The sequence below is a fragment of the Danio rerio genome, chromosome 13 (assembly GCF_049306965.1).
Source record: "Danio rerio strain Tuebingen ecotype United States chromosome 13, GRCz12tu, whole genome shotgun sequence".
NCBI lineage: Eukaryota > Metazoa > Chordata > Actinopteri > Cypriniformes > Danionidae > Danio > Danio rerio.
The window spans coordinates 32,139,036-32,152,793 of NC_133188.1; the positions used below are offsets into that span (position 1 = coordinate 32,139,036).

General features: G+C 32.3%; 1 protein-coding gene across 7 annotated transcripts in view; it reads left to right on the forward strand.

The window, feature by feature from the left end:
* Positions 1-13,758, forward strand: part of prom2 (prominin 2) — a 29,041-nt gene that overhangs the window by 3,885 nt on the left and 11,398 nt on the right. For 4 of the 7 annotated variants that reach the window (XM_073919590.1, XM_009307409.5, XM_005156934.6 and 1 more), the window contains 13 exon segments: positions 839-1,044; positions 1,141-1,261; positions 2,727-2,790; positions 3,365-3,454; positions 7,006-7,202; positions 10,185-10,259; positions 10,595-10,658; positions 10,780-10,936; positions 11,082-11,234; positions 12,849-12,972; positions 13,081-13,169; positions 13,249-13,333; positions 13,417-13,560. In XM_073919590.1, coding sequence (XP_073775691.1) covers positions 839-1,044; positions 1,141-1,261; positions 2,727-2,790; positions 3,365-3,454; positions 7,006-7,202; positions 10,185-10,259; positions 10,595-10,658; positions 10,780-10,936; positions 11,082-11,234; positions 12,849-12,972; positions 13,081-13,169; positions 13,249-13,333; positions 13,417-13,560 — 1,569 coding nt within the window. 7 annotated transcript variants of the gene reach the window in all.

The following is a 13,758-nucleotide window of genomic DNA, read 5'->3' on the forward strand; positions in this document are numbered from 1 at the left end:
GGTTTGATTCATCTGTATTTTTTTAGAGTAACAAAGTTAACAAGTCTTTAATATTCCAAAATGAAAACTTGCTGTTTAATTTTCCCACACTGAAGGCAGGTCATCCAAGATGTAGAGGAACTTTTTTTCTTCAGAAGACTATTTTTTAAAAAAGTGTGGTACTTGGTGATCAATACCAGCTTTGGCACAATAAAATAAAACAACATGCGCCCCTGCCTGAGAAGTGCACTTTGGGAAGGGGACACCATTTGCAGAGACATTTATAATGAGTGTAAACATACATCTCTTTTAAAGTCAGTTAATGAAGGGAGCATATCATGGTCGTGTCCTACACCCTTCAGAGAACTCTCTTCAAAGACTCCACCATTTATACAGTAGTATTGCACTGGGATATTTACCTATTTACAACATGACACCTTTATGTAAATCTGGAGTGCTATCTTCCTGTTGCATACTGACGTATGCGTGGACGTAAACTCACATTTAAGCTGTCACAGTTTGTTTACAACAGTTTTACATAGGTTGCAGATGGATTAATGGTAATATTAATGTAAACAATGTTCAGTTTCTTGCAGAGAGCAATCGTTTTGCTCCATAAGACCTCAGTATATCATGAGAAGCCACAAGTATTAGGTTTGATTTTTCTGTATATATTTTTTCGACTAATTAAGTTAATAAGTCTTTAATATTCCACTGAGGAAGAATAAATCACTACATCTTGGGTGGTTGAGTAAAATAGCAACAAGCGTAGTAACAACAAATTAAAAATTTTGGTCAAGCAGTTTATATATATACCCATAGTAACCAACCTGTTCAACCTCTTTCTCTTTATGGCTAGGTTTTAAATTACGAGAAAGGTTTTCTGGTTTGCGTGGCCATTGGGATCCTCTACATTGTCCTGATGCCTCTAATTGGCCTAATCTTCGCCTGCTGTCGTTGCTGTGGTAATTGCGGGGGCCGTATGCAACAAAAACAGACATCCAGCACAAACTGCAAGCGAAGAAGCATTTACTGCTCCACATTTATCATCACTGTACTTATTCTGTGAGCACCAGCTTAACAAGGCTCTTAATAAGATGTTTGTAACATTTATATGCTTGCATGTGTCATCTGTAATCTATAATATGAATTGCTGTGCAGGGCAGGGAATATTTGCATGTTCCTGAGCACTACATACACCTCAGAGACTGTGAAGAGCAGCTCCAATGAAATCACAGGCATCTTAGATGATGTCAAAGGATATGTTAGTTCTATTCCTCAGGTACACAAGTCTTTTATGTTCAACAAGACAGCATTTAATTGATCAAAAATACAGTAAAATGGTAACATTTTGAAATATTGCTACAATTCAAAATGACTTCTAAAAATGTATTTTTAAAATATATTTCAAGTTCTTTTTTTAAATGTAATTTTTTTCCTATATAATGACAAATTAGAATATTCAGCATAATTACTTGATTCAAATAATTCAGGATAATTTAAAAGATCTTTCGTAAATTATTTTGATGATTAATAACTAACTAACTTACTCCCCGGGCAATTTATATCGAAGTTAATATTTACCCGCACCATATTGGTTTTGTAACATCTGATGAATAATAAATGGTTATTATCATAATTAGTGATACATTGTATTCTACAATTATTAAACTAAATTTTTACATTTTTATAATAATATTTATTAGCAAATTAATCAAATAAAATGTGATTTTTCTTCATTAAAAAGATTTAAAGAGTTAGTTTGTACAAAACTAAAAATTCTGTCATCATTTTTTCACACTTCACTTGTCAAAAACCTGTTTGAGCTTCTGTTGAACACAAACATGTTCTGTAGAAAGCTAGAAACCGGTAACCATTGACTTTCATTGTATTTGTTTTAACTACAATTAGAAGTGTTAGAATATTATGCTAGTATTATACTATTAGAATAGTTACAATTTTTTTAGCTTTCTTCAGAATATATTGTTTAGGTTGAGCAGAAAAAAGAAACTTGAAAATGTATGTGTGCGTATATATATTTAAAACCATGTACATTTAGGAGTCATATCCAGTTACAACTAAATCTACAATCAAAAAACTAAAACTTTAACTTACTTCCCTTTAGCTAAATATCAATGAAAATAAAAAAGCAATTTTTTATTAGTTTTAAATGAATATAACTCAAACTGTTTTTTAACCCTTATGTACTGTTGGGGATGTTTTCATCCACTTTGGGGTGTTTTTGAGTCCTTATTTGGCCATAACTTTTTCTGTGTTTTAGTTAGCAGAAGGATGTTTGGTGATAAATCTTATTTTAATCCATTTGACAGACATTTCCCATTGAAAATATGTAATTTTATATGTAAAAAAAAAAAAAAAGTTTTTATTTTTTATTTTTTTATACCAAATCAGTGACATCATTTGTGAACTTATCAATTAGAGTTAAAATCCTCTAAATTAAAAATAAATAAAAAATAGTAATTTTTGATCAGGACTGAGGTTGATTAACAGACTTCTGCAAAAAAAAAAAAAAAAATCTGATGAATTTCTACAGCAGTTAAATTCAGCAAATATTTTTATCCCTGACATAACAAAAGAGTTGTAAATTTGAACAGTGCACAAGGGTTAACAACATGAAAACCAAGTTCCTAAAACTTTGACAAAGAATTAAAATGAAAACTAAATAAAAACAATCATACAGGACTGAACTAAATGTAGCTGATTCATAATGTTTTATTCCTCAACAGCAAATACAACAAGTGTTGGATGAGAGCTTTTTGACGGTGGATCAAGTCAAAAACAATTTAAATGGTACAGTACGTCCCTTATCTCTTAAAGTCATAAATGAATAGGGGCTTAGGGCTATAAAAATACCATTAAAAGAGACAGAAACTGGACTCAAATTCTAAATGTAATGGCTAAATATTAAATATTTAATTATTTGTAAAATAATATGTGACCCTGGAGCACAAAACCAGTCTCATGTTGTAATGGTAAATTTCTGCGAATAGCCAAAAATACATTGGATGGCTCAAAATTATATATTTTTCTTTTGATGGCAAAAATTATTTGATTATTAAGATTATGTCCCATGAAGATATGATGTAAATGTTTTACTTTAAATATATCAAAACAGTTTTTGATAAGTAATGTGTAAGAATGTCCTATATAAGAACTTTATTTGGACATATTTAAAGGTTTATATTTAAATATTTGGCCAAATATTGCATATCCCAACAAAGTATGCATCAATGTAAAGTTTTTTTCTGTGTTATCAGGCGACGTGTAAGTCAGTTAAAAAAATGAACACTCATGACTGGTTTTAGTTTTCAAAATTGGTTGTTAAAGTTCATACATATATCATATTGAATATCTTTATTTGTAGAAACAGGACCTTTGCTTGGTGGATTGATCCAAAATGGCCTTAAAGATTCCCTCAACCCAGCATTCAACTCTATTACTCAAATAGCACAAGGTATGTACAGTATGCAAATACACATCAACATATTATGCATTACTGAAAACATTCATTTTAAAATACGCACTATGTTAAAATATATCATGTATAGCACAGGGAGATAAAATTTGCAATATAATTTCTCCTCAACAAAATGATAACGAATGCAGTAAATGTTTAATTTTATGTGTATGCCTCAGGCTGGAACTTAACAGCATTGCTTATTTGTGCCACACGTATCGTTTATCCAATCACGCATATCATCCCAACTGCAGTTTTGGTTTGCTTACATGCAGATGGGTCTCGAATCAATCACTGGCTTGTTTAGTTTAATGAATAACACAAATGTCTCTGTGATTTGAATAAAACACAAGAAACACTGTGCCATGAAAGATCCACTATTTCATAGATTTACTAAAGTACCATTAACTGCACATTGGCTTTGTGGCAGGATTGGGAGAAATACAGTTGAAGTCAGAATTATTAGCCAACCTTTGATTTTTAAATTTATTATATATTTTCCAAATGATGTTTAACAGAGCAAGGGCTTATTTGTTTTTTTATGAGCTAGAATAAAATCAGTTTTAAATTTTTTAAAAACCATTTTAAGGTCAAAATTAATAGCCCCTTTAAGCTATATATTCTTTTGATAGTCTACAGAACAAACAATCGTTATACAATATCTTGCCTTATTACTCTAACCAGGGGTGCGTTTCCCAAAACCATTGTTAGCTAACTAAGGTCGCAAGTTCCGTTGTTTCAAACATAGTTAGTTGATTTGTCGTTTCCCAAATCCATTGTTCCAATGAACATTTGCAAACTGAGTCGCAAACTTGAGCACTTGCAACTACACCTCTGGAGCTGTAGTTAGAAGCATAGTTCCTGGCTGTGTTTTATTCCCACTTATCCCCCTATTGCCTATTTATTTAGAACACTCTAACATTCAAAGTTGGAACTATTAAAAATAAAAAAAGCATTAAGGTCATCCCACTTAGGTGTAATTTGCTTTCAAACTATTTTAAAAGTTCAGTTTCAGCAATCTTCATGTTTACAAATGTGTTCCCTTCGCAGTGCACTTTGAAAACATTGATGTCATTTTGAACATAGCCTTATGGCAAAAGCTATAGGTGACCTATTATTTAAAATGCGGAATATATGTTACGTCTTCAAAGCTTGTGAAAACAAAAAACATAGCATATGTTACGTTACATTATGTTATTGTGGGTTATTTATTAAGTATCTATGTAGTATATGACATGGGTCTGTTGGTTTGAACTTTCTGCTGTGGTTTGCATGTGTCAAATTGTAAAAGTAGACTTAAATTTTTTTTTAAATAATTAAACAATATCCTTTTTAATAATAATACAAATTATAATAATAATCTTCATCATCATTAATATTATTAATATTATTATTAAAGTAGGATTTTTTTATTTCCTAATTAAAATTAATATTAAATTTCATTTTATAATAAATAGCCTCATTATTTATTTATTTATTTGTATGATTTATATATGAGATTAGAATATGTGTTAGCTTTTGTAAGTGATTTTATGTTTTAGAATAGAATTTGTAATGTTCTTCTAAATAATATTGGTAAAGCAAAAATAATTTTGCTTAATCTGCTGAATTATTTTGTGAGTATCATAACTAAAACCTTAATATATGAAATAACAAATAATACATTTTTGACTTTTATTTAATGTTTAAAATTAAATTTCCAATTAGATTCACTTATTTGGTAAATATAGCAAGTCTCTCATATCATGTATCTAGTAAAAGATAGAAAATAGTACTGTACAAACTATATTGTAAATAAATCAGATGAACATTTTCACATTAGTTAATAATATGACTGTCAAAATTATTAGCCCCTTTAAACTATATATTTTTTCGATAGTTTACAGAACAAACCATTATACAATTATACAATACAACATTATACAATAACTTGCCCTAACCTGCGTAGTTATCCTATTAACCTAGTTAAGCCTTTAAATGTCATTTTAAACTGTATTGTCTTGAAACATATTTAGCTAAATATTACTTACTCTCATCATGGCAAAGATAAAATAAATCAGTTATTATAAATGAGTTATTAAAACTATCATGTTTAGAGATGTGTTGAAAAAAATCTTGTCTCTGTTAAAAAGAAATTGGGAAAAAAAGTCAAGAGGAGGCCTTATAATTGGGGGTGGGGGGGGGGGGGGGGGTAATAATTCTGACTTCAACTATATCACGGACAAAAAATGTTGTAATGTACGTTTTTTACAATATTGTGCAGTAGGGCTGGGCCGATAACTGATATCATATCGAATCGTGATAAAATTACGATAATGATGATAAGCTCTGGACATTTTTACTCTATATTGATTTAGGAGCCAATCACACAGCATATGCAATAACAGGAATCAATAATTCTGTTGATATCAAAGATATGCTACGGCACCCAATATTGCTTAATTCAAAACTATTGTTTATTTTAATTATTAATATTTTTACCATTTTATTTGAGTAAAACAATTATTTTAAAATAATTGTGTAATTGCTTATTTGTAGAAAATGCAAGTATAATTTTACTTGTGTACTGTATAAAAGCTGCCAATGACAGTTCTTCAGAATATTCAACGCAATCTCACAGCAATTCGTAACCTTTTGATTTAGTGGCTAATTTGTATGAATTCATACAATTTAATTTGTACAATTTAGTACGATTTACTTATCACCCAATGACAGTTGGGTTTAGGGGTGGGGTTGGGTGCCATGCCTCCTTTTTAAAATCGTACAATTTCGTATGACTAAACTCGTACTACTTCATACGAATTAGTCACTAAACTGACAAAACTTATAATACTCATGTTTTCTCGTGAGATCAGGCTGGAATATTATGTTTTTTATTGTATATCATAAATATATTGGGAAAAAATCCTAATTTGCAAAAGATCAGAGTAATGTGTAAACTCTTTTTGTTAATAAACAGTACTTTAAAATGTTATATAATGAAGTGTCAAATCTTTGTGGCTTCAGTCATTGTCACGATACTCTTTCAAAGCTGGAAGCCTTAACAACTTATATCGAAATAAATATATATATATATATATATATATATATATATATATATATATATATATATATATATATATATATATATATATATATATATGTATATATATATATCATTGTCTTTCAGTGTGTAAAAAAGAATTATTGAGATTGCATTTTTGCCATTTCGCCCAGCCCTAACTAATATTCATTAAGATATTTTGTTTTGTTAAGATAAAATGTTGGAAAAAGATTTGACTTTAGTGATCAAAACAAGTTTTAGAAATATATTACATTTATATTTATATAATTACCTCAGATTTGTGATCTGATGGACCTTTAGCTTTGACAATAAAAAGCAGTTAACAATTAACTTTTTGGTTTCACTCAGAACAAACATATGCATTTAAACTTGAAAGAAATAGAGATTTGACATTTGTTTATGATAATTCTCATTATCGGCTGATATGAAAATGTTTTTTGCCCATATTGCCCACAACTAATGATGCGTATCTTATCTGTTTTAGTGATAAACAGCACCAGCACTGGACTCCTGCATGTCAATGAAACCTTGGGGCAACTGAAACCCAAGATTGATGCTCTGAAAACTAATTTTTCAGCAGTGAGGCAGCGGATTAACAACACTATGAATCAGCCAGAATGTATGAACTGCTCTTCCCTCCAGCAAGTAGTGGACAAACTATCACTGGAAGGAAGTCTTGAAGTAAGTTTTTAACCAGAGCTCTCAGGAAAATCCCTGAAGCGTGTGCCGATTATTTGCTGGTTATATATTGACTCCATATTAAGCTTTGTTGTAGTTGAGCGTTCATAACAAATAATAACTCTCCTTTTCCTGTCTACAAATGTACTGCAATTAAAACCCTTAGAACAAGGTTTTGGCTTAAATTACATGATATACAGTGTTTCTGTTGAAGTAGGTGGACTAAATTGCATTACCAGTCATTTGTGTGCACAAACGCTCTCATTTAAGGGAAACGGGAACACACAACAATGGCGCAAACAATAAAGAGTAACTTAAGAAGTTATTGTATGCAAGTTGGCACTCTCTGTTTCTCTTAGAAACTGAAATCTTACCCGGTCGAGAGTAATTCCTGAAATATAGGCTTTCTGTTGTAGAAATAAATACAAATGTGCCACTGTCATTGTGATTATGGCTGTCAGGAAAGAAAAGCATTTAGGAACAAGATGTTCTGCCCTCTAGTGTTAAATGAGGGGCTCTGGATGAAACTATTTGAGAATACATTTAAACAAATGATTTAAAATGTATGTTTTTTTTATTCATTATAATGTTTAACTCAAGATTTATTGACAGTACTTTTAAAATATTTTATCATACATGTTGTTTAATTTAAAGAAAAATACATATATAATAAATATAAATATGTTTAATAAATGGAAATAAATTATTCCTTCCAGGAATAAAGCTAAAACTAAAACCATAAAACTACGCCTTTTATCAGGAAGTTTCTGGTAGTTTCCTAGAAAATATTGCTCATTAAAAATAAAATGGGGCCACGGTGGCTCAATGGTTAGCACTGTCGCCTAACAGCAAGAAGATCGCTGGTTCAAGTCCCTGCAGGGAGAGTTGACGTTTCTGTGTGGAATTTGCATGTTCTCCCAGTGTTCGTGTGGGTTTCCTCTGGGTGCACCAGTTTCCACCACAGTCCAAAGACGTGCTATTGGTGAATTGGATGAACTAAATTGGCCGTAGTGTATGAATGTGTGAGAATGTGAGAATGTATGGGTGTTTCCCAGTACTGAGTTGTGGCTGGAAGAACATCCACTGCATAAAACATTTGCTGGAATAGTTAGCGGTTCATTCTGTGTGGTGACCTCTGATCAGGGACTGAGCTGAAGGAAAATGAATGAATGAATGAATGAAAAATAAAATGCTGATTTGACCTTAACTTAGATAAATAGGTTATTTTGGTCTGGTCGTCTGAGAAAGTTTCCTGGTTCAATTTTGTCCTGTTTAGAAGAAAGAAACAAGAGAGAAGAGAGAAACAAAACCAATCTGCCTCCGGGCTGAACTGAGACACAATTTTACACCAGGAAATCCCACTCTCACCAAGACCATCATTTGATAAATGAACTAATACCGGCTGTGGGTTTGGCAAATGACAAATGGAAAAGAATAAAGAGTGTTATTCTTTACAGTTTGCCAAACATTTTTTTTATTCATTCTGTCTTTGCTGAATAAGTTAGTAAGGGTTGTTTTGGCCTTACTCTGCATCATGGTAGTCAAAAATTAGATCTAATAAAGTTTTGATCGTGCAAAATAGTTAAAGCAATGGTCTCAAACTCAATTCCTGGAGGGCCGCACCTCTGCATTGTTTAGCTCCAACCACCTCCAACTGACACCTGCCTAATTGTTCCTAGTAGTCTTGAACACCTTGATTAGTTGGATCAGCGATGTTTGATTAGGGTTGGAGCAAAACTATGCAGAGCTGGGGCCCTCCAGGAATCGAGTTTAAGACCTATGAATTAAAGGCTTTCTCTGCTTTAAAGGTACTCTCCCTTTTCCTTTTCTTCAATTTTCTTAATATCTTTCTGCCTCTCCCTTCCAAAAGGATCATAAGAATCATAGACTGAGTAAAGAATTGTGTCCCAGTCATTCTTCAAGGTCTAGTTTCCACCTTGGCACAAAGCAACCATCTTAATTTGAAAAAGGAAAATGATCCTTTAATCCTCAAAAACAAACAGAATGACAATGATAGTACTGTATATATATGGATAAAAAAACACTTAGGGTTACATTGTGTTGTTTAACTGTTCCCTGTATTTTTTGAGCAGTATATATAAAGTTAAATGAGTATATGTAAAGTTAAATAAACATTTTAGCAGACAAATCATTTTTTTTTACACATATTTGTTCATGTTTGCACTATAGCTGATGCCTCCTGCTGCCTTCTTTCCTATTAAAAAGAAGTGTGAATGTTTGTCAGCTAAAATACTTATTTAGCTTTACAAAAAATATCAATGTACAGTATTTTAAATGATGATAGGGGTGCTACTGCTAATATTTGCTAGCTTTACAACGCTTGCAAAGAAAAAACGGCAGTATTACCGATGCAACTGACCTGAAATTGAAGCCTTGATCAGAATGGAAATGTTGCAACATTCGAGGTGCTTTCTTTTTACATGCGCTTTCCCTTTTCATTCCACCTGGCCACTTTCTCTCCGATCTTGCATGCTGTTAAACCACTTTGTCGGAGTTGCGGAAAGAATGTTAATCAAAGAAAAGTGTAATACTGACAAGTCAAGTCTAACAGGTTTAGATTAATGTTGCTTTTTCTCTATTTATTATTATAATTTTTTATTCAGTCAAATGCTGGATCATTTTAGTAAGGTGTGTGGGCAATATTATAAAATATTATAATGAAATGCCAGCAGGCCAAATGAGTTGCCAGGCCACCAAAAATCCTCCCGCTGCTGCCGATGGCCCTGTCTGTGTCTGGTTGCCTCATAAAAGCTCACATGCTGAGATCACATGAAAACTGCTTATTTGATTTGATCTTTTTGACTTTAGTGTGGAAAGTTCAGTCTTGCTTGAGTGCTGATGTTATGAAAGCTTATGGGGACATTCCAAATCTGAAATCATGACTTTTCTTTTTCTCCTGTTATTTATTTGACAATATTATTTGATGAAACAACCTCTTGATCATTGGATGTATTTCTCATGTAGTTTTCAGATCAAAATGACCTGAGTTCTGCCGTAGACAAGGCTAGAAATGCTGATGTCATCGGACAGGCAAATAAGGTTAGTGCCTCTTTTAAATTTTTGGTAAATTTTAAAAGAAGTTTCAGCAAGATGTATTTATTTGTTTAAATAATATGACAAAAAACTGATCAAAATTATTTTATTATTTATTTCTGAAATTCCTATGATCGTCAGCATCGTAACACCAATCATCACCCTGACTTTATCCTTAGAAATTCATTTTCTAATATTTTTTGTCAAATAAAGTAATTTTGCTTTTAATGAATAGAAAATCTGAAAGAACAGCAACTGTTTGAAATATAGTAAAAATGTAGTGACTTCAAACTAGTGAACTCAAATATATACTTCAGTATCTAACAATGCTTGCATTCCAGGGCAGAGACTTCTTTGACAGTATTCCACAAAAGGTGAAAAATGAGACCCAAGGAAGTGTGGAGTGTAAGTTTGTGTTATTTGACTTAACCCCATCTAACTTACATATGTGTTCATGTGTAATGTACTTGTATGTGGTAATCTGTTTTGATGTTAAAGTGATTTTTTGTCTCTTTGTCCTTAAAAGCGGCTCTTTCGAAGCTTAACGACATAAAGGGCCAGATTTCAGGTGTGTCCAAAGACCTTCCTCTTGACTTTTTGAAGACTATCCCAAAAGAAATATCCACCTTACAGCAGTCTGTGTCAGTGTATTCTCCAGAGGTAGAGAGAGCAAGTCTAATTAGGTACTTCACAAATCCCCTGATCCTACTTCTGTACTATATATTTATTAAAATACATTATACTTTTAATGCTGTTAAAACATAATATTTATTCATTCATTTATATAAAGTGTGACACAAGCATGTTTTGTGTTTGTTTTGTGTGTAGCCGGGCTATTGGACTGATCCTGAGCTGTCTGATTTTGCTGGTGGTGGTCTGTAATTTTCTGGGCCTGCTGTTGGGTGCAGTTGGATTAAATGCTAAACAAAGTCCAACTGATCGCTCCGGCACGTCCAACTGTGGTGGAGTATTCTTGATGGTGTGAGTGTCAGATTCTCTCAACTTTGCATTTATAACAGAAATCCATAGGTTCATCTTTTTGTAGTTTATACATACAGTTGAAGTTAGAATTATTAGCCCCCTTCGAATTATTTTCTTCTTTTTTAAATATTTTCTAAATGATGTTTAACAGAGCAAGGACATTTTCACAGTGTATCTGATAATATTTTTTCGTCTGGAGAAAGTCTTATTTGTTTTATATCGGCTAGAATAAAAGCAATTTTAATTTTTTTAAACACCATTTAAGGGATAAAATTATTAGCCCCTTTAAGCTATTTTTTTTCTTGATAGTCTACAGAACAAACCACTGTTATACAGTAACTTGCCTAATTACCCTAACGTGCCTAGTTAAACTTATTAATTTAGTTAAGCCTTTAAATGTCACTTTAAGCTGCATAGAAGTGTCTTGAAAAATATCTAGTCAAATATTATTTACTGTCATCATGGCAAAGATAAAATAAATCCATTATTAGAAATGAGTTATTAAAATTATTATGTTTAGAAATGTGTTGGAAAAATCTTCTCTCCGTTAAATTGGGGAAAAAATAAACTAGCGGTTTAATAATTCAGGGGGGCTAATAATTCTTTCTTCAACTGTACGTGTATGTATAATTTTTTTCTGTTTACATTTTTACTAGCTTCAGCCCAGCAAGCATTTTAAAATATGTCTATGTTTTGAAAATATGTAGATGTCTAATAGACGTCTAAATTTAGTCCTCTTGGCTAAAACAGGGATAAATTGGAGCTGTCTATGAAAATCGAATTAATGTCTAACAATAGGCCAAAACTAGACTTGTCATCAAATAAACAGAATGGAATGATTACACATATAATGTCTGTCTAATCTGTGTGACGACTTGTCTAGTTTTGGCCTATTCTTAGATGTCTATTAGATTTTAACCGACAGCCCAAGTTTTGCCTTGTTTTAGCCAAGCTGTCTACGTTTAGATGTCTATTAGACGTCTATTAAACACTTCTCCTGAAGTTAACATATCGGCATTGTGCTGCCTAAAAATAAATAATAATATCCTAAAATATATGCAAAAATACAGCCGATTCGAATCTTATCACTGGATGGACGTTTATTAGTGGTTATTAGCTGATTGATATGGGCCAGTAAGGGCCTTTTGCACCTACTAGTAGGCTCAGAAGGCTGTTATCATCCATCCACAAGTTTACTAGAATTATTTAGATTATTTATCAAATTTCCCATTAATTGTAGTTTATTAACGTCTACTTCAACCCTAAACCCAACCATCCTAGTAATGTAAAACAGATCTGGATCTGGAGTCTTCTTTATTAGTATAGCTCATTAACCACGTGGATGGATGATACCCGTAGGCACGGAAGGCCCCTACTGGCCCATATCTATCAGCTGATAACCACTGATAATGCTTTTCAATCATAGCGGGTGCAAAAAGAAAGTTTTTTTAGAGAGCTCTAGTTATTTTAGTATATTACAGTAATAGTACATTCTATTTAGTGCAAGCTATTTAGTCAGTTTTAATTATATAGGTAATTTTATGTGTATATGTTATTGTGTATGTGTTATTGTGTATTTATTCCATTGCTGTTCTTTCTGATATGTCATTTTAGAGGCGTAGGCTTCAGTTTCCTGATCTCCTGGATCTTCATGTTAGTGGTGTTGATACTTTTCATTGTGGTTGGTAATACCTACACCCTGGTTTGTGTACCATGGCAGAGCAAACAACTCATTCAGGTACTTCTAACAGCTAAATCATTATGTTTGTTCACATGACTTTGACATGTCCCTGGTAGATTGCAATGACAGTGTGAGAATATTTGGTAATCAAATTGTTTTTCACAGATTATTGACACTCCAGGAATGATTCCAGGGTTCAACCTGTCCAAGAATTTGAATTTGAAAATAAGCCTGAACATTTATGATATCTACAGGTAGGTCATGCAAGGCAGGATGACTGATGACTGGCAAAATTGCCTTATTTATCTGATGTTGATGCATCTTGTTTTCTAGCAATTGTGAACAGAACGCACCCTTGTGGACTACACTTCATCTAAATGAGCTCGTCGACCTAAATAAGTACTTAAATGTTTCAAATGTGAGAAGTTATCACACATACTTTACTTTTCTATATGCTAATGCATGACAGATTAGATGCTAAATGTATGATTCTGTCAACAGTACACGCAGGAGATTTATCAGAGCTTTGAGGCAGCGCAAATCAACATAGCAAACATCACCATTCTCAGTCCGGATATAAAGTCCCAGCTCAACAACTTCTCTAACAGTGCCAGCACTATGAACTTCAGCACCATTATTCAGCATGTACGCTTTACACTTGTTTCCTCAAATTTCTACCTGGTATTAACATGCATTGAAATGGGTGTCATGTAAACGCTTGTGTTTAGATAACATGTCAATATTTAGATGCTTTGATTTGTGTACAATGCGATTTATAAAGTGATATTTTTCTATGGATTTTTGTTTAGATTAGTTTGATACTTTATTTATCCTGAAAGAAAT